Source organism: Mytilus californianus, unplaced genomic scaffold (assembly GCF_021869535.1).
Source record: "Mytilus californianus isolate M0D057914Y unplaced genomic scaffold, xbMytCali1.0.p SCAF_2, whole genome shotgun sequence".
Classification (NCBI taxonomy): domain Eukaryota; kingdom Metazoa; phylum Mollusca; class Bivalvia; order Mytilida; family Mytilidae; genus Mytilus; species Mytilus californianus.
Genome location: NW_026262668.1, coordinates 132,243,710 through 132,266,989, shown reverse-complemented (window position 1 = coordinate 132,266,989; position 23,280 = coordinate 132,243,710). Strand labels below are relative to the sequence as shown.

Sequence of the window (23,280 nt, the reverse complement as noted above, 5' to 3'; positions counted from 1 at the left end):
CTTCCCTTTTAAGTATGTTTGTATATTATACCCCCACTCTTGATATATCGCAATCTCCTAGTATGCACTTTTTGGATCTGTCAGACACCTTCTTCCTGTTTACCAATACTATCAATTCAGAAATTATTGCAATTTTTTTATTTATGCGAAAAATGCTACAGAATGAGATTCGCAATAATAAAAATATGCATTCATTATTTAAGTAGTAATTTTTCTCCATAAAATTTTTGCAATCGCATTAATTAGACTTTGCATTTTTGCCAGTGGTCAAGAATTTACAGTACTTTGAATTCAAAGTGGGTGTTTGTTTAGCTTGACAACAAATGCGTTCTTGTCCTGTTATATGCTGTATTTCGGTTTGTTTTAAGTGTTTGTATTTGTATTGGCTCAAAGGGTTCTGATTTGGTGGATGTATATCTATATTAGGATTTGCTTTAAGGGTCCTGATTTGGTGATTATATATTCTGAATGTGGATTTGCTTTAAGGATATTGGTGTGGTACCAAAGTGTTCTGCATTTTTACTGGATTTTAGGGTTCTGATTTGAAGTAGTATATTTTGTATTTGGTTTTGTTCTAATACGGGGGTAGAATATTATTTATTTGGATTTGCGTTAAAGTTTATAATTTCGGGGAAGTAAATTCTGTATTTTGATTTGCCTTCAGGGTTCTAGTATGGTGGTTGTATATTCTGTATTTGGATTTTCCATCAGGGTTTTGGTGTTGTGGTTGTATATTCTGTATTTGGATTTGCATTAAAGGGTTCTTATGTGGTGTTGTTTTTTCTGTTTTTAAATATTCCCTGTTGGTTTTGATGTAGATCATTATTCTATATATGGATTTGCTTTAAGATGTCTTAGTTTTATATTCTGTATTCCGTGGATTTTGGATCGGGATACCCGTTCTGATTTATCATCGTAAAAATTAGGATGTGATATCCCGTTTGTAATAACATTTCTACATGTACAGCCAATTGACAAAACAAATCCTTGTACTCTGTCCTTGTAAAGATAAATCTATAACATCTTACTAAAGATTTTATCTATATGAAATGCGAAATATGTGAATCAAAACTCAGGACTGATACAAAACGATAGCACTAGTTTCCCCGCAAAGCATGTGATCTGGGAAGACGGAGTTGTTTGATACACGAATCCCAATGTCCGCATTCAACAATAAGGAATACTGATGCCTTTTTAATACTTGGGCACCTACTGCTGGTTAAACTAGAGCAACTGCAATATATTAATATTTTTATATGATATGTATAAATAAATATTTTGGTCCTTCAAACAGTGATTTTGAGGAAGTCTGGCGTTAATAAACGGCAATCTTTAACAATGTTTCAAATTGAGGTAGAGTTTTAGTACATAAAATTGGCCTCTACAAGTCTATTACATGAGGAATCTTGGATTGGACGGAAGTTTCCATATTTTGATATTATTTCTCCTTCCTTCGTCTTCAATGTCAGAAAAGCTCTGTATGCCTTAAAAAGATAAAAACATGTAATAATGTTCCTTGTGTTCGCATTTATATGTGGAAAAAAACTGTTTTTTCAATCCCTTTGTATTTTTGCTAGCTATATGAAAGTACTGGGATACTTTAAATGTTTCAACACAGCGAAAGAATTATACGGTTTAACAAGTGATATTGAACACTGAATATGATTAGATATACTGATGCTGAGTACTTCACTGATAGCAGATCATTGATAGTCTCTCTTTATTGACACTGTTCAGAGCTTGACATCTTGCATTTACACCTGTCAGTTGTTGCAGAGACTGTGCATTGATTTATAGAAGAAGTATTTTGGTTATTTTTTGGTTGGATTTACTGTCTCATTTACATATAAACAAAATATCCTTTTATTTATACTTACAAAACACCAAAACAAAACTAGATATAGACATGAATATTGGTTAATACATATATTTTCCAGAGATCATTTTAAGAAAACTTACAAGGATAGAGATGTCACGTGTTTCTTTCATGATTATCCAGCGTATATTATTCTTGCATGGCGGAACAGACACTGATCCTCGGTACGTATAGAAGTCACGTTTAAAAGGCAATAGCAAGGATGGATTCAAATCGGCTTTGACAGCTTTACCTACAAATTGAGATCATTCTATCAAGTTTAAATTTTTACAAAATTACGAAGTCGACAAAATTAGGAGGGCTTTTTTTAAAACATATATTTGTTTCTTAGGGAACAAAATGTCGACAACATTACAGAAATAGATAGCTGACGTAATTAGAAATTTGTATCGAGAATTATCGACCATATCTACATTTTTTACTTGCAGTAAATTTGTAACAAACTATAATGAGGTAGCTATATTTCTTGAGCCTACGGATATACAGTAAAACAGGCGAAATATACCCAAAGGGACATTCAAACTCATAAGTAGATAAACTGACAACGCCATGGCAAAAAATAAATAAAATAAAATACAAACAACAGCATACCAACACAACATAGCAAACTAAAGACTTAGCAACACGAACCCAAACAAAAATCGGGCAAGTTAGTAAGTTACATGAAAAGTGCTATAAACACTCATTTGCAAACATTATTGAAAGATCATATCTTGATCATATAGAGTTATAAATGTCATTGAATCCTTTTTAGGACAAAATTCGATGTTTCAGGATAAACTGAAAATACATTTTAGCTAAAGATCTCAAGCTATCTGTTCAGTTAACTTTTGGCAATTGATTTTGATCTTCGGTTGCTCACCCAATTTTGTCAATATAACGGAATTATAAACAACTGCCATACAAGTGCAAGGTTTAGCTAGCTATAAAACCAGGTTTAATCCACCATTTTCTTCGGAAAATGCATGTACCAGGTCAGCAATATGGCATTTCTTTTTCACTTGATCCGTTGGTTGAAAGCGTTTGGTTTGTCAGTTTTTCATGAACTTCCCCTTTTTGAATTTGTCTTGGAGTTCGGTATTTTTGTTATACTTTTTAATACAATACACAAAGACATAGAAACACTAACCCCTGAAATCGGGTAGATTTCCAACAAGGCTGACAGTAATAAATGAAGAAACAAATGATCTTCGCAATAACAAATATCGTGTTAAACTCTCGTTAGGAAAACATCATTGAAAACTAGCAACGAACTATCATACCTGATAACAGGTAAAACTCTAACAACGTAAACCTAAAACGAACACTGTAATATTGATAAACATCACATTTTGATCTTAAAACATTAAAAAACTATCACAGATTTATCAACTCTTAAATTAAACAAGCTATAAAATGTAAAAAAAAAACTAGCAATGAACAATCAACACGTAAATAAATATCAAGAAAAACTTCAGCAAGGTCAAAGCTTTTATATTACAAAACTTGAAATGAAGACCAAAAGGTAATCATGACGAATAAAGCTCGAAAAATGTAAATGATATTCCAAAATAGAACTTGAATATATGTAATATTGGTTAAAATTCTAGCAAGACGAATAATTTAGAACAAGGCCTTCCTTTGATAATTATTGTTATCATATACTTAGAGTAAATAACTTATAATTTTTACAGTATGATAATAGCATTAAATTTACGTGAATTCCATATTTTCCGAAATGATGCTTAGCGGACTGATATGAAAAATTTATCAACTGTTTCCGGCTATCGCATGCCTTTCCGTAATGTTATCGCATGGCATTCCGGCATTACTCGGTAAATTCCGGAAAATTCATCTCAATGGTACGTTTTCAGTGAAAAACATAACAAAGTAGGGGTCAAAACAAATATTAGGAAACAGGAAAATATATTATGTAAAATGCAAAACAAATGATACAATAAATGCATTTTTCAAAGTTTCCAGCATAATTTAGCAAGTTACTTTACAAATGTTGACTTTTCCAAACAGTGTTCATTTTGTTATGTTGATTTTTTATATTGTGAATATAAAAATATATTATACTGTTGTTTTCCACCTCTGTTGAGGCATATGATAGAAGAATTCATATCGGATGTATTACATTTTGCGTCCGTCGTCCGCGCCGTAAACTTTTCACTTTTTGAACTTCTACTTGAGAACCACTCAAAAGGATCAATATATTAAACTGTTATTTTTCTCCATTGTTGAAGCATATGATAAAAAGATCATAACATGTCATTTTTCATATCAGATGTATTATCAGCCCTCGGTCAATATCAGCCCTCAAGACTTCGGCTCTTGAGCTAATATTGAATACATCTGATATGAAAAATGCCATGTAATAATCTGATATTATTTATTTACAACTTATTTTTTCTCGGAACGATTTTGTGTTCGACAAATTGTGTAGATATCTATCTATTGCTGAAGACTGCGTTAAACATTTGATGACTTTTGTTTATCAATGAACTATTCACATCTTTACTCGGTAAATCGGGTAAAAGACCCACATGGGAATAGTATTTAATATAGCAATGATTTCCAACAACTGAAATCGCGTTGATCTAAAGCTAAATAAACAGTATTGAAAACCAACAAATCACCATCATCATCTAAAATTAGGTAAAAGCCGTCAGGGTAAGTAGTATAATAACTAGCAATTAATAATTTACACATACTAAATTATAAACCAAATGATATGTGATAAATGTCTTTGCAGAGTTCATACCTTTTGGATCTTTGACACGAGGTATGTTGGTCTTTATGAATGTATCAACATGGTTTGGAGGTCCAGATCGTATCTAAAAAAATAAAGAAAAGGTACCTAATATATCCAGTAAGATTGCCCTCTGTTTAAGTTATACATACATTTGCAAGTAAGTGATGTGTGTTTGAACATGGAAAAATGGTTTCACTAGATATAAACACATTACTCAAAAAAGGTTGTTTTATATTAAAAACTTGTGAAATTAACAACTGCGCATATTATAAATAAAGGCAACAGTAGTATACCGCTGTTCTAAAGTAATAAATCGATTGAGAGAAAACAAATCTGGGTTACAAACTAAAATCGAGGGAAACACATCAACTATAAGAGGAAAACAAAGGAAGAACAGGAACTCTAAAGTGCAACAAAAACAAACGCCAACATACATAGAAACGAACAATTTGATAACAATTGCCATATTCCTGACTTGGTACAGGTATAAGTAATCTTGCTGTAATTTCCGATGCAATTTTAATCAAAAGTTTTCTGCTTATACACATAATATGTACTCGTGTTTATGTGGTCGAGCTATATCTGTGTTTTTGTGATAGAGCTATATCTTATGCATGTTCGTGTTTTTGTGGTAGAGCTATATTTTTATGTTTTACATTAATCAAGGTTTTATGTTATTAGAATATACTTTATTTACAGTTATTATATTTTGTAGTCTGCTAGTTTATTCAGGCAGAACATTCATTACCTATTGATAAATATGTTTTCTATTGGTCAATTTAATTTAGGCGGGAATCTTTTGTTTAACTTTTCTTTGTTTTTGTCAGTTGGCTAGAAGTTTTTGTCTTTAGTGGTAGCCAATCTGTACTTATTGGAAATTGTTATATGTTAGGTATTAGAAATTGTCTAGGACCAGCATATTCTTATTTAAGGTCAGTTTATTACTAACACATTAATTACAATAACAGTCCAGTTTTTAATATCCAATAACAAAAAAGAGAGTGAGTGATATATAAGTGTATGATTAAATGAATAGGTGACAGTACTATGAAAGGTTTATATAATTGATTAAAAAGTTGTCAAATGTGTAAAATATTCATAACTTATAAAATAATCTAGATAAACCTATTTGTAAGATTTAGTAAAATGTATATTTTTAACGTTTTTATTTTTCTTTAAATCCATCACATTTTAATGCTATAACTCTTTCAAAATATCAATACACATACCCGAAGAAAGACAGAAACAGCTATAATCCCATCTGGCATCATGGAAGCTATTCTAGGCTGTCTATATTTAGAATTGTAGTGGACCATATGCACCTGCAATAGATATGGTATTATTTTCTGTATATATCTGTTTGTCGAGTGTGAAAAAAATGGTATCGGGAATTAGTTTTTACCTTTAAGTGTGTTAGTATACTGTTTGTATTTCTGGCATTAAAGTATACCGAGTTTGTGTGATAATTTGTTATTTCTGTTCAGTTCGGTTATTCTAGTGTACCAACTTAATATTGGAATTTGTATCCTTTATACATTCTTGGGTACAAAGTATTGTTACTCTGATATGCCATGTTAGTTTTGGATTTTATACGACTTTAAAGTTTGGTTATCTAATACTAGTATGCTTAGTTATATTTTGAATTTTTCTCCTCTTTATAGTTTTCCGGCTTCCAAATATTCCAGGTCATTTTTTTCGAATATATTTTTATAAATGTTTTGTTGCTTTGTATAAAAGTGTTCAACTCATTTCTGTTTTGATATTTTGTGACACTGACACTATATAGAAAAGTTGGATTATGAACAGGTTATTTGGAAATAGATATTTTGTAAATAAATGATCGAAATATTAATAACATAGATGTACTGATAGCACTGCATTTGTAGTCAATCTCTGTTCATGGGGTTTCTCTGTCTCGTCTATAACAAAGTGCTATAGCCACTTGCTATGTATTTGTTTCATTCAAATGATTAATTTTGTCTGGTATAGTATTAATGTACATAGATGCATTTTGATTTGGTTCGGAATGCTTATCATATTTGTTATGGAGATGAATATTTCAGTATGGAAAATTCTAACACAATTGTTATATTCGACATCTTTTTGTATTTATTTATGTAGAGTTCAGTAAATTGTTATTAAGTTGTAAATACACCAACCTGTGGTAAAGTGAATTGAATTAAGTAAAAAACGATACTAAAAATTCTTCTGTGAAAAAGCTATAAAGGAACTTATACAGGAGCTTGTAGTTCAGTGATTGTCGTTGGTTAATGTCTGTCATATTTGTTTTTCGTAAATTGTTGTGCTATACATTAGGCCAGTAGTTATTCTCAATTGAATTGTTTCATATTTTTCATGTCGGGGCCTTTTATAGCCGACTTCACTGTATGAGTTATTCTAATTGCTTACATCCACTTCATTTACATTTTGATGGAGTTGTCTCATTGGCAATCATACCAATTCTCGTTATTTTCACATTAGCCCTACTTCTTTCGTTGTGGTGTGATATATTTGTGGTTGTTCTACAACTCTTTTCAACTCGGGGAGAATTATATTGACATAAAGCACGGACGTTTGTACATCGTTGACAACCGTATGCTTATCTCTAGCATGTGGTTGTCCTGTAACACTTCTTAATGCCAGGAGAATAAGATCCGGACATACAGCACGGACGTTTGTCCATCGTTGACAATCGTATAGTGACCTCAAGCCTGCGGTTGTCCTTCAAACCTTTTAAACTCCGGGAAAATTAGATCTTGACATAAAGCTCGATTGCTTGCCCATTGTTGAGTTTGGTGACCTCTAGCCTATATTTCTATCTGATTAAACTTATATGGTGTTTGGTAATGGGTATTGACATTCATATGTCATTAACAAAAAATTATATTCATAGATATATTTGAATTAACTATGCAAACACTAGTGATTGAAAGTAACATCTGACTCATAATTGTTTTAGAATGTAAAGGTAACACCTAATTTCTGACTATAACGTTGTATATAACTCCGTGCATACCTCAATAGGGAAAAATTGTCCATTTATGGAGTGTTCAGAACCGTGTATTCTGTCATTTCCAAAGTGGAAGTGTAGTTCGTTCAGGAGGAATTTGTCTTTCGGTGATCCAGGTACTCCATATAAGTATCTCGCTTTCTCCTCAAAGTAAAATGCTGTTGTATGACCTGTAAGAAACATAAGCCACGCAATCAAGCAAAAAAGTTCTATTGGAATACATTTGAAAATCCAATACTAGGCAGAATACAATTAAACATTATGATCATAGTTAATAACAAATAAGCAACCAATTAAAAAAAAAGCTGTAACTAAATAAGCTTTTAAACTGTATATTTCTAGCGAACGCCGAAATTTGTGAAAACTGTTAGATTATTATATGGATAATAAATTAGATGATGCTGAAATTGAAAATCATGAATCGAACTGGAATACGGGATGTAGCTTCGGTCGACAGTAGAATTTCGCTATCTCACCGATCAGTAAAAAGAATGTAAAAAATAAGCCCATCTTTTGTTTTTCAACAACTGTAACACAAAAACCCAATTGATTTTTGTAACATTTATTAATTCTCAAAACAAAATGTTCACCCCGTACTTAATTTAGTCTTTTGCAAGATAGCTGTTTTGACAAGTCACCAGTTATAATGAATAATACTACTAGTACATACATGTTGACTGCTGCACCCCTATTTTTGACATTTTTACCTATCATGTCTGTTTGTTTTGTTCACACATTGTTGTCAATATAATGGAATTTTATACGACTATCATACAAGTGGTAGGTTTAGCTAGTTATAAAACCAGGTTCAATCCACCATTTTCTACATAACGAAATGCCTGTACAAAGTCAGGAATATAACAGTTATTTCCCATTCGTTTGATGTATTTGAGCTTTTGATTTTGCCATTTGATAAGGGACTTTCCGTTTTGAATTTTCCTTGGAGTTCGGTATTTTTTGTTATTTTAATTTATACTACTCATAATTAATCACATGCCTTACGATCTCTGCATAAAATTGTATTTTAATATATTTTGAAATTGTGTTTTCTAACACGTCCGTTACATTTTTGGAATTTTGGACGCTAAAGTGAAAACATTCTGAAAACAGTTTTTGGTGGGGTTTGTGTTGCTCAGTCTTTAGTTTTCTATGTTGTGTTATGTGTACTGTTGTTTGTCTGTTAGTCCTTTTCTGTTTTAGCCATGGCGTTATCAGTTTATTTTCGACTTATGAGTTTGAATGACCCTTTGGAATCTTTCGCCTCTCTTTTTAAAAGGCGCAATCATCATTAGATATGGAAATATTTGCGGTTTTGACCAAAAGACTGTTCCAAGTCAATAAGCTTAGATAATTGATTTATTTGCAAGCAAAATATTTTCACGTTCCTAGTAAAAGGTCTGCAATTTGATAGTATATCTGCTTAATAAAACCACTGTGTCGGATAAGGTGGGTATAAAGGTGGACTCCCGCTTCAGTTAAATAGCAAAGTAAATAAATACAAAACAAAACAAATCAAATCAAAAACAAAACTAGCATAAAACAAAAATAACACAAAACGAAACGCAACAACAACACGTTTTTGATAAAAATAAACAAATGCTGTAAATTTTCATCTTTTCATTAGTAAAGGCGTATAAATTTAAATCGGCCTAATTTATTTTTGGAGGAAACAAAAGTGCACAAGGTTAGCTATAGGTGGCGATTTATTTCCGAGGTAAATTTGAAAATTTTATTTTTATTTATAACAAACAAAAACAAAAACCACACACACACACATACAAACAGCGACAAACGGGAACATCATATTTCGTGTACTTTAAATCTAATTCGTTTAAGAAGGTTTCTTTTTTATAAGTGAATATATAGATATAAGAAGATGTGGTATGAGTGCCAATGAGACAATTCTCAATCCAAGTCACAATTTGTAAAAGTAAACCATTATATGTCAAAGTACGGCCTTCAGCACGGAGCCTTGGCTCACACCGAACAGCAAGCTATAAAGGGCCCTAAAATGACTAGGGTAAAACCATTCAAACAGGAAAACCAACGGTCTAATCTATATAAAAAACGAGAAACACTTATGAACCACATCAACAAACGACAACCACTGAACATCAGGTTCCTGACTTAGGACAGCTGCAAAGAAATGCAGCGGGATTAAACATATTAATAAGCGCAAACCTTCACCCTACCTGAAACAATAGTGTAACATCGCAACATAGAAAGACACACTATAAATTTCAATTGAAATGGCTTAACTCAATCAAAAGACATATCAACAAAAACAAGTGAACATACACTGAACGAATAAATTTGATCTATGACACAATGTAAATACAAAAATAATAAAACAAGGGGTTTAGATTGAAACAATATCCAAAAGACAACCATAACCTTGGACAAAATGCCTCCAAATAAAATAACGTACACGGGTAAATAAAAAATAATTTTGTTGTAAGGTATACATGGAGTACGGAAATAATTTTTACAAAATAAATAATTTTGTTGTTCCTTATAAAAAATCATGCATCAGAGACTAAAATCAACTAAAACACATCCTAGGGATTTAGTGTTTTAACGTCATGGACAGTCAAAGAAGACATGACTTGTGCAATGCCAAAATAAAAGTATCGACAGGCAGTAGGATAGTTAGGAGTTAACCTGTTAATAAATATGTATAATGTTATATATAGATAGAGTAATCTCTATATAGAAAATGAACGTGGATGTGTATTTATACATCCCAAAAAACCGTTTGAAAAGAATACAAATTTTGTTATATTTTAAATTGCTGATGACAAAATCGATATTTGTGCCAATGCAAACTAAATTCAAAGATCTAATTACAACATTAGTAAGATAACCTTTACTAATAAGTATGTTTTAAGGTTCGATGAGTTTACACGGATCACATAGTGATTTCCGCGCTTTTAGTACAAAATTACCGTAAAATTTAGGATGTGAAATACCGTTTTTAATAAGTTTTCTACAGGTACAGCCAAATTTACTAATCAAATCTTTGTATCTATGAATGAGTTTTGTAAAAGTTTTAAGCAATTTATGGTAACGAAATCCCTGACTTAATAATTTACCAGTGATGCATTGATTACGTTCGTTAAAATCTATGACATCACTACAAATGGGAATAACGATCGAGTTGGGATATATAAACACCGAATGATGGAGCCAAAGGAACAGCGCCGTCTGAAAAGGGAAAATTAACAATAGGGAATGAAAAATCGTCTCTTTTGTCGTAAATTTTAGTATGGAGTTTCCCTTTAAAAACGTCTAAATCTAGAAAAGAACAACTACTGCTGTTTATGTTCGATTTATTTAAAGTAAGTTCCTTTGGGTAAATATCGGTAGTATATCGGTAGGATTATTTAACGAAAAAATATCATCAAGATAACGGTAGGTATTTTTGAATGTATCAACCAAATGTAACAATGACGTGTCTTTACTGAGTTTGGTCATAAACTGAGATTCATAGCAATACAGGAATAAATCTGCTATTAAAGGCGCGCAGTTAGTGCCCATAGGATAACCTACTACCTGTCGATACATTTTATCGCCGAAACGTACATATATGTTATCCAGGAGAAAATTTAAAGCTTCAATCATATCTTCACATTTCCAGTAAGTGTATCTAGCATACTTTCCTTTTTCGTTACAGAAAAAGGCTTTTACATACATTCTGTATGTATGTGCCTGTCCCAAGTCAGGAGCCTGTAATTCAGTGGTTGTCGTTTGTTTATGTGTTACATATTTGTTTTTCGTTCATTTTTTGTACATAAATTAGGCCGTTAGTTTTCTCGTTTGAATTGTTTTACATTGTCATTTCGGGGCCTTTTATAGCTGACTGTGCGGTATGGGCTTTGCTCATTGTTGAAGGCCGTACGGTGACCTATAGTTGTTAATTTCTGTGTCATTTGGTCTCTTGTGGAGAGTTGTCTCATTGGCAATCATACCACATCTTCTTTTTTATATTTAAACGAGTTACAGCAAATAAATTTGCAATGAGACTTTTCAAAAGACCATCTAGTTAAATATGAAAACTTTTTCTTGATAAGATTGTGTGGAAGTATAGTGTAGAAAGTAGAAAAATCATAACTGTCAACAGAATTAACAGGACCATCAAAAACACGTATTTTATCTAAAACCTCTAGCCACTTTTATATTTAATCTTGATTTGCAAAACGTCTTGAAGATTTATTGAATGATTGTGTCGAAACTATATTTTACTTGTTCATAAAGCAAATTGTTTTGATTCAAGAATTTGAAAACAATAATTCTTTCTAAATACGTTTGATAAGAAATGCGAATGTTTTACTGACTCTCTTTTAAATCCTGGTATCTATGATGAGTTTATTTCTTTAATAAAAAAACTGCTACCACAATAGAAACAAAAAAGTTAAAGAAACAATCAGGAGAGTTTAGTCTGTTATTCTCCTTGTTTCCTGTGATGTGGTATATGCTCAGACTTTACAATTGTTGGTAGAACACTTTTCGCATAGCAATTTTTTCCGGTAGTAAATAATCATTAGGATTTTTAAATTTTGTTGAATTTTGATAGAATTATATTGTATAGTGTGTCGTGAATTTGATAAAACTGTAGGACGACAGCGAGTACATTTGAAATATTCACCACCGGAACCATGAAATGATAAATATGAATACGTCATGTTTTTTTTTATCTCTATAAAAAGTTGCCAGTAGTTTCGAATCCTCAGAGAAAAATCATTAGATTCCTCAGGCAATTATAAATGATATATGATATATAAATTTTTCACAAAATTTAAGGGAATCGGTTTAAAGATTTATGTAGGGAACTTACAATTGTAGTAAGAACTCATCAAAGATAGCAGGCTTATAATTTTGTATGCACATTTCGTCTACATAAGACTGATCAGTGACGCGCAAATCAAAACAGTTGGAAGGCCAAATCAAATACAACGTTGAAGAGTATAATAAACCAGACATTCCAAACCGTTTTGTAACACAAGGCTTCGGTAATCTATACCTGGGGTAGAACAAACCTTTGTTTTTTGAATGATTCAACATTTTATACAGAGTACATTTTCATAAAATAAAAATATCGATGATATTTCATGTCAACACTTAAGTGCTTACTACTGGACTGGTGATAACCTCCGGAACGAAACGTCCCCCAGTAGTGGCATTTACCCACTGGTAGTAAAAACTAAAAACAAAACAGGCTTATGTCTTTATACAACAGATGCGCGTTACGTCTACAACTGACTTATCAGTGTCACTTATAAACAGTATAAACTGGATCCCCGACCCATTCCTGAATCATAACCACTTCATCCTTTTTACATTCCCTTTTGAAATGCGTTAGGTCTGCCCATGGTAAGAGTATTGCAAATAGTAATATGGTTCACATGTGATATTACATACCAAAAGATCTCCAAGAAGATATTGGTTTAATGATTAAAACAAATTACATAAAGGGGTCCCATAAGTAATATACTGATATTACGTACCATTATTAATGAGATCTCAAGGGAGATTGTGGTTGTCCTGATTGTAACGGATTACATAATGTCTCCAAAGGTAGCATACTGATATTACGTACCATTATTAATGAGATCTCAAGGAAGATCGTGGTTGTCCTGATTATAACGGATAACACAATGTCTCCAAAGGTAGCATACTGATATTACGTACCATTATTAATGAGATCTCAAGGAAGATCGTGGTTGTCCTGATTATAAAGGATTAAATAATGTCTCCAAAGGTAGCATACTGATATTACGTACCATTATTAATGAGATCTCAAGGAAGATCGTGGTTGTCCTGATTATAAAGGATTACATAATGTCTCCAAAGGTAGCATACTGATATTACGTACCATTATTAATGAGATCTCAAGGGAGATTGTGGTTGTCCTGATTATAACGGATTACATAATGTCTCCAAAGGTAGCATACTGATATTACGTACCATCATTAATGAGATCTCCAGGAAGATCGTGGTTGTCCTGATTATAACGGATAACACAATGTCTCCAAAGGTAGCATACTGATATTACGTACCATTATTAATGAGATCTCAAGGAAGATCGTGGTTGTCCTGATTATAAAGGATTACATAATGTCTCCAAAGGTAGCATACTGATATTACGTACCATTATTAATACGATCTCAAGGAAGATCGTGGTTGTCCTGATCATAACGGATTACATAATGTCTCCAAAGGTAGCATACTGATATTACGTACCATCATTATTGAGATCTCCAGGAAGATCGTGGTTGTCCTGATTATAACGGATAACACAATGTCTCCAAAGGTAGCATACTGATATTAAATAGCACTATTAATGAGATCTCCAGGAAGATCTTTCCTTTACTGATTATGATGGATTTCATAAGGTCTGTCTTATTGGATAAAAGTATTGCAAATGATAATATGGTTCACATGTGATATTACGTACCAGCAGATCTTTAGAAAGATCTTGGTTTTCCTGATTATAACGGATTACATAAGGTTTCAATAGTAAACATAATAATATAACATGCCATTATTGATGAGATTTTCAGTAGGATCTTTATTTTTCTTATTATAACGGATTTCACAAGGTCTTCCATATATCACAGTCTAATATAACGTTCTTTTATTAATGAGATTGCAAGAAAGACCTTGGTTTTCCTGATTATAACGGATAACATAAGGTTACATACTGATATTACGTATCATAATAAATAATAAATAAGTTTTTCTTATGTTAACGGATTACACAATGCCTCAACAAGTAATATACTGATATTACGTACCATTATCAATGAGATTCCATGGAAATTTTGAATTTACTAATTATGACGGATTGCACAAGGTCTTCCTTAGGAAACATACTGATAATACTTACCGTTATTAATGAGGTTTCCAGGAAGGTCTTGGTTTTCCTGATTATAACGGATTTCATAAGGTCTCCCATAGGTAACATACGTTGTATTTATATCGATTGGAGATTGTCTTGAAAATCCGCAAGAAGGCCATTTCATGTTCCAATACCCTGGACCTGAAAATATAATGAAAATTATAATTCTATAGTTTGATTCAGTAAGCAAATATACAATTTTTGTTCAAATAATGTCAAATGATTTATCCGTTTTAAAATTAAAGGAATCGGCATAAATGATGCTTGAAATGAGATACCCCATATGACGAGTAACGACAAAATTTTGCGATTCATAACATTTACGACACTTGTTTTACTTTATTTTGACGCTAACGGCAGCTGAAAAATGCTATTTGACGAATGACGAAAACAAGTTTAAGCTTATTTGACCCTTGCTGTAGCAAAGAGCGGGCGTTTGATGTTTGACCCTCTCAGAAAAGGTTGAAATTTCCACCAGTAAAATATCCTATTCATCAACTTGACACACAACATAAAACAGTTTAATACTCTAGAGTTGTTAACAAGAAGAAGTCATTTATCATAACCGTGGTCATTGACATTTCAACAATTATTAAATATTAGAGAACGACGTGATTCCTCTAATAAAACACACGTTCGATGATAAAGTATGAAGTTTTTACAGTCATTGTTGTTGAGGAAATAGTAGTATTATTTCAAAATGTGTCAGGTTACAAGTATGTAACGAAATTGTTTGAAATCAATCACATGTGTAAAAATCATCCACTTTAAAAACTTATTTTTCATTGTTGCCCGACTCTCGCCTCTAATGCGAATAGCGAAGAGATGTATGTATGTTTTTTCGCTAATATACTGTCAATACGTACTGCCTTGATTCCTGATTCGGCCGATTTAAATAATAGATAACATAACGCTATCTGGCATACTGATGCATCCAATTGCATGTAGTAAATAAATCCCAGCGCCCTCAGAAAGGATCCGAAATGGTCAATCTTATTATGATTCATTGATTTTAGTCTCTCCTTTGCACAGGAAACAATAGAATATGAGGTAGACATCAAAGAGATAGTTACTCAATGACATACGTTCACCAAGATAAAGATAGAAATCAAAAGAGTTTCATCACTTAAAAAATCCGCTATAAATTTCATATAAAAACACATTGAAAATCAAGAATATGTCCATAGTACACGGATGCCCCACTCGCACTATCATTTTCTATGTTCAGTGGACCGTGAAATTGGGATCAAAACTCTAAATTGGAAAGATCATATCATAGGGAACATGTGTACTAAGTTTCAAGTTGATTGGACTTCAACTTCATCAAAAACTACCTTGACCAAAAACTTTAACCTGAAGCGGACAGACGGACGGACGGACGGACGCACGCACAGACCCAAAAACATAATGCCCCTAGGTGGGGCATAAAAAATCTCCTTATACATTTCTTGTCCGATTTGAATGAAATGTTTACCTTTAAATACAGATATATCTGCAGTTTCTTGCTATTTTTTCAAAATATTTGTATCATTCATACTTTCAAAAAAGGATAAAGAAATCACTGATTAAAGACAAATCTAAATTTCTGCACGAAAACAACTATATGGGTATGATGGAAAATGACTTAATTTAAATACCTGTATTTGTATTTATATATATATTGGTTTTTATCAGTAATGATTTGTACACACCTAGAGGTCATACACTATATGGATGATATTTAACTATGAACAGGCACCGAAATCATGCATTTCAGTTTCATGCGAAATACGAGGCACAATTTCTTTGATTATCGTTTTGATAAAGAAAAACTTACAGGAGATCAATGAACATAAGCATACATGGCATTTCTGTTTCAAACATATCTACCTTTTCAAGCGATGCTTCATTGAAAGGAATTTAAACAAATATAAAAATGATTTTTTTACTGATAATGCTTGTTTTTGAAGAAGTTTTTAGAATAAACAATTCACTTTCTGTCTCTATCCACTATTAACATATCGTTTCTCTATTAAAATGCAGTTGTTTATACGTCTAAATATATCATTTTACACAAGAGAGGGACAGAGGGAACGAAAAGGAGGCCTCACTCTTTAGTCATGTCTCAAATTATTTGATGTTGATATTTTCAAGTTAATTTTACTTTATAGATGAGTTGTGGGAATTCTTAGTACGTGATGCTAATAAACATGTAGCAACATGGCAGTCGATCACATTGCTGTACTTGATTTTTTTGTTGGAAGATTTCTTTGTCCTCAAAATTTCAGATTAGATCATATAGCCTCTCACTTCTCTGTCACCATCGTCTATTATTGCACAACTGCCATATTATCCGCTTTTACTTTCAATACATTTTTTCAAGAGGTGTTACTTTCACCTAAATATGTAAAAGGGCGACAAATCTCAATAAACGAATATCAAGTGTACGAAAAAAAAACAATCTCTTCTTCTTCTTATAATTTTAATACGGGATGCTTTTTTGGCAAACAGATAATATGTATTGTTTGTTTACTATAATACAAACAATATCCATACAAATTTGAATAAAATACAACGAAAATGTAACATAACAAGTTCGTCCTTATTAACCATAGGGATACCAAAGACTCCTAACAGTTAGACCAAAACATTTAGTAAAAGTGATCATATTTCATACAATTAATCTTGGGGATGCTTTATGAATTTAATCAGAATAAAAGTTACTTCTACTACTACTACTACTATTAAATAATAATAATAATAATAATAATAATAATTAAAAAAAAAACAACACACACATATATAAAAAAAAAACAAATGCAAAAAACAGAATGCTGTTTAACTCATGATTCAATAAATGTAATAAGTATAAAAGACCATATAAACCTACTTTAATATACATTGACTTTTGTTTTTATATAAATACAACCTGAACATTACCAGTCGTTGATAAATAAAAGCAACAGTAGTATACCGCTGTTCAAAAGTCATAAATCGATTGAGAGAAAACAAATCCGGGTTACAAACTAAAACCGAAGGAAACACATCAAATATAAGAGGAAAACAAAGGAACAACAGAAACACTGAATTGCAACAAAAACAAATGGCAACATACATAGAAACGAACTATTTGATAACAACTGCCATATTCCTGACTTAATAAGTATTGTTCACTTTTGTTATTAATTAAACGAACGCTATAAAAACCTCCGCATTTTTTTAGAAGTTTTTGTTTGAACTTTTGTTGATTTTGACTAATAATTATAATAAAAAGATGTTAATCTGAAACCAACTAAAAATACACTTAAACAAACTGAATTATTGCAGATAACCATGTTTAGCTTTAACCGAAGCCATTTGACAAGGGAATCCGATTAAATCTGCTTTTTTTCTATATGAATATTTGTTTGTCCATTGTATTAAAAAAGAAAATGAATGGCTATTATAGAATATTAAAAAAGCTATTAACCCATCTTTAAGTCTTTTCAATTTTCAATTTAAACGAAAAATTAGGTTAAATTAAGGGCGTTGTTCCGTGTAATAACATACGATTTAACTACTATAATTTAAAGAAACTTCAAATACAAAGTTGTATTGTCACTTTGGTATTGAACATTAAAACATCTGTAGTTTAAAGAACACATGTAAAAGCTATTTAGTAATCAATATATGTATGTTTCAACGATAATAGGAGCAAAAAATGACGACTTCTTACTATAAAAAAATAGATATTATGATTCACACAACTAATATATACTGCCCTAGATGACCTTCGGATTCATTTAAGATATCGAATAAGTATATCAAAGGCATTTGATCCATAAAATGACTAAATGGTTTTTACTACATTACTGAGCACATGTTTAAGTCCAAGCATGACACTACTGTTGACTTTGTCACTCTTTGACAGAGGACGAAAGTGTTTGATGCCATGCCGACATTTTCTCCATTTTCCTAATTTGAATTATCAACCAATCAAGTAGTACAGGCAAGATATAATGAGCAGCAGCAGAACACTGCAATCAATTTCGTAGCGTAGAACAAACAAAATAAAAAAGGTTCTTAACCATTTTGCATAAGTATTAACCTTATATGATTTGAAAGAAACATCCCTTAATATCATGAAATTAACTTTAAAAAAAAGAAATGACATACATCGACGGAATCAGTGTTAAACAGATTTTTACACAAAACATGTTTTAAATGATTGCATTATGATTCTTTGCTAAACGATCTTGTTAATTAGAAGCCTTTGTCAAATGCATTTGTATTAAAAAGAAATATAAAATTAACAGACCAAACAAAAAGTGAAAATTGTAAAAAAAATTCACAATTTGAGTAAACGGATTTTGAAATTCAATTTTTTTGGTTTTATTTCTATAATTTCTCCTTTGTAAATTACAATATTTTTGAATATTTATTTTTAATAAAGATGAAAGAAAACATGACATTCAACTTGAATATTTATGATTAGGTAATTTACTTCGATAACAGAATGTTATGTTTTTAACACTCATATTTAGATTTTATTTAGAACACCTGTCACCTAATAGGTTGTGGTCAAGGGAGCAGTACAAGGAGCGAAAAATCATCAGACACAGCAGAAAATTCAATACGACACATTTTTATATTCACGTTTTAAAGCTAGTACTTTGTAACTGTTATTATTTAAATTACTTGGTTTTAATTATGAAGGCTACGATCCACTGAAACTTAAAAGAGTCCAAAAATTAGTAATACGTCTTGCTAAAGGATCACAAGTCGATATAATCCTACAAGGTCCCACATGCCACACTACTGCACAAGCTAACATGCTATGGAGTGAACCACAACACCGTAAGATGGATCAACAAAAATCAGCAAGCAGTGTTAGAAGGAGCAAATCAATACAACTCAAGTCTTGTCAGGAGTACCACAGGGATCCGTGCAAGGCCCCTCTTGTTCCTAGCCTACATAAACGGTAAGCCAGAGACTATCAAAACTCAGAGATACGATATCAGCTTGTTGCTTGCAATTAATGAAGTATAAAATAATCAATTACTGCAGATAGATCTAAGCGCACATGAGGAATGTGAAAGTAGATGGCAAATGAATTTTAATCCAAGTAAATGCACAGTTATAAGAATACCACATAGTAAGACCAAGTCAGTAATACCCCCGAACTACCTGTTTCATAGCCGTACATTGGAAATAGTTGACTCGAGTAAGTACCTGGGAGCCACAATAGCCAGTAATCTTTTCTGGGACATATACATCGACACCATAGCTACCAAAGGAAACAGAACACTTGGTTTTATTAGAAGACTGTACCAAAACCTTTAAAGAGACAAGCTACACAACAATAGTGAGACCTACTATTGAATATACAGCCACCGTGAGGGACCCGACAAGCCAAAGCAAAATCAATTACCTTAAAATGTGCAAAGAAGAGCAGCACGCTTTGTCACCTGCACCTATAAGGACAGAACACCTGGATGCGTGACCAACATGTTAATAACATTAGGTTGGCAAAGTTTAGAACAGACAAGAGTCAATAGTAGACTGGGTATGCTATACAAAATCCAACACCAGCTTATAGCAATCAATAGTAACATATACCTAAAGCAAAATGACAGCAGAACAAGAGACCAACATCTTTTCATCTAAGAAAGATCAAACAACGAGGCATACAGAAACTCCTAAGAACAGTCCGAGACTGGAATCTCCTACAAGCCAACACAGTTGCTGCAGCCACCATAGAGGAGTTTATGGCTAACCTCGGAGTTAGACCAACCAGTTACTTGACAGGGACCCCATGTATATAGTTTTAATTGTATAAGTAACAGAATTTTTAGATGTAGATAGACTAGGGGACTACATTTGTGTGCGCCTGACATGAGTAGCACAATAGAATTTTAAACAGTCGGCTACGACTCCTGTTCTTTATCCGAAAGAAGAAGAAACTAAGGTTGCAATTCTCTTTGACAAAATTAACATTGTACTATTTTGTCCCTTTATATATTGAGGCTTCGTATTTGACTTCTAAAATGAATGGTATCCATTATATTGGTCCAAGACGTGTAGTCTGAACCCCATCCGATATCATTCGTGTAAGTTATCAGAAATTACGCAACAGCGAATGTCATACTTAATTTCGAAAAATATGAATTACTTGAGAATTTTCTGCATCTAAAATTTAAGGTGAGTAAATTTTCTTTTTTCACAGGTAACTGTAAATAACAACATACTGTTGATTTAAATTTCGTAAAATTTGTAAAATAAAAAGTAAAATAACAAAAAATGACAAAAATTGGGGTACAGCAATCAACATTGTGTTATTATCCTAAACACTATAAAAACAAATACTATACAAAGAAAAACAAAATGGCAAATAGACACTATAAGTACATAAGCAAACATGAAAGACAAGAATACAAAAGTGACCGTAGCACAATAACACAATGGCGGGATGTATAACTACCGAGCCACGACAAAAGTATATTACCAAAAATGGACTAAACAGTAAATGTTAAACATATACAAAGACAAATAAAAAGAACACACTAACACGTAATTAATGTGACGAACAACATCAGTATCTAGAATATACACTTCAAGACCATCATTTATAATTTGTGAAGTTGATACGGAATATTTATCAACAACGTCTTGGTATCTTTCGATGAACTTTTTTAGAAAAAGGACTAGACGTTCTTTGACATAACCCTGGTTTATCAACTTTCTGCTCAGACACTGGTGACGTTTTATAAAGTTTGAGTAGCAGCTGAATACCGAATAAGTTGGTAAATGTATATTTCATCTGAAGGTGAAGTTGGTATATTGCTGCTAAGGTGGGGGATTTATAATTTCAAAAATAAAATTTTTTAAGTTATCCTCTCAATGTAAAAGTGTTTTTTTTTTTTGTTTTTTTTTTTTGCTGGATTTGGTGTTATTGTTTTCGCTCGTCAGTTTTGGTTGTCTCGAATTTAAAAAAAAAAACGCATCGTGTTACACACCACTTTCAGGAAATTTCGCAAGTAGTATCAAATTAATGTCGATATATTGTTATTAAGTATCGTAGAATAACTGGGACCTTGAAGGCACATTCACATTCACACGTATGTGACGGAAGTAATAACGGAAAATTCTAAATGAGAATGTTCGGTAAGGGCCATTTTGGACCCGAATATTAAATCAATTTATCATAATAAAAATGTTACAAGTTTATTATTAGACATGAAAGAATTTGAAATATAATTACTGTTGTCGAGCTTTTCTTATAAAGTGTTGACATTTACATACCGGATAGACCAATATTAGAGATTTTTGTGAAAGTTAACAAAATCGTCTGGGTTTAAACCACATTTCGGTCCAGAAAACAAAGAGCACAGGGTTCGACACATTTAAAAATTCAAGTCAGATACGTAATTTAATATAACAAACACAATGTCGATTTTTTTTTGTCGACTTTTGCGCTGTATGTTTCAGGTCCTAAAAACCTAGGGAAATTTAACTTTTTTTATTACACTTTAGTAAAAATCAAAGGTTGTGATATTTGTGACGTCATAAAAATGAACGCTGATTTGTGGATTTTCAACAAGCAGACCTATTTCCAATCTTGTCATTGTTTAAGCTATGATTTATCATGATAATGGTCAATAAATCTTAAATTGGAATGTTATCTAGAAATATTGGGCCCTATTTGGGCCTAATCGAATCTAGTCTCCTTGTCGTTAAGTACAATGGACATTTTTCATATCAACGACGTTTGAATCCGGAGTATTTAATTTTCAACATATTTCCTACTCTGGGATACGATATTCTGTACTCTGTTATGTGAGAACAACTGAGATAAGTAAAAGTAAGCTTAAAATCAGTAAATTTGGAAAAGGGGAGGGGGGGGGGGGGGGTACTTTTGTCCGATGATTTTGTCGTGTACAGAAAACATAACCATGGTTTATAAGGTTTGAACTTGAAACACACGTGAATGAAATAACCTTCATCGAGTCAAACATAACGCTAGCTACAGTCGTTCAGCGTTTTCAGTGTAAAACGAGACCTTTTGAAAGATTCCCTTATTTCATGTATTAAAACAGTAGCTTAATGAAAACAAGAGTTCATGTTTATTTTTCAGCCTATCAAAACATAGCTCAAGGATAACGATGTCGAACCTTAGGGAAAATAACTCTTACAGAAATAATAAAATATTAAAAATCAAAGTCGGTAATATGAAAATGGACTATATTGCACATTCAAGTTACAACTAATCATAACCATTTAAATATCAGAATCTTTAAAAATTCAGAAATTGATTTAAATATTAAAACGATATGTTATTGCCTTTTGATTTTAATATAGGTACACGTAGTTATTTGTACATGTATATAATAGAAAAACAAAGGATATGGGATATCCATCGATGACACAAAATCAGTACATGCACAGCAAAAAAACACAAAAAGCAAAGGAACAGCGCTTTTATTGCTGTTCTTCATCTCAAAGTCACAGTGAGGCCTTCAACACGGAGCAAAAAAATCTCAATCTAAATTACCTTTAATTGAATGAGGATCATATCCGAATTCCATCACTGACATTTCGGAACCCGGGGTATCTTCGCGTATCAATGTGCTGCCATGGATTAACACAAACCGCTGCAAAAATAATAGAAGCACAGCCGGTAATCCACCACACACCATATTGATACAGACCCGAGCGACGACTGAACACTTTACTATGATCTTTCAACATTGATTGACTGTTATTTAACACTTTATCGTACTATATTTAAATTTGACATATGT

The 23,280-nt window shown here is 32.1% G+C and overlaps 1 protein-coding gene across 1 annotated transcript; it reads right to left on the bottom strand.

Annotated features, from left to right (window-relative positions):
* Window positions 1-1,289: 1,289 nt before the first annotated feature.
* Window positions 1,290-23,073, bottom strand: LOC127727816 (carbonic anhydrase 1-like). Its single transcript, XM_052234930.1, has 7 exons — window positions 23,031-23,073; window positions 14,510-14,662; window positions 7,630-7,793; window positions 5,843-5,935; window positions 4,623-4,695; window positions 1,960-2,108; window positions 1,290-1,484 (listed from the first exon to the last, which is right to left on the bottom strand). The coding sequence occupies exons 1-7, from the start codon at window positions 23,071-23,073 to the stop codon at window positions 1,362-1,364; spliced, it is 798 nt and encodes a 265-aa protein (XP_052090890.1). The 3' UTR covers window positions 1,290-1,361.
* Window positions 23,074-23,280: the final 207 nt, after the last annotated feature.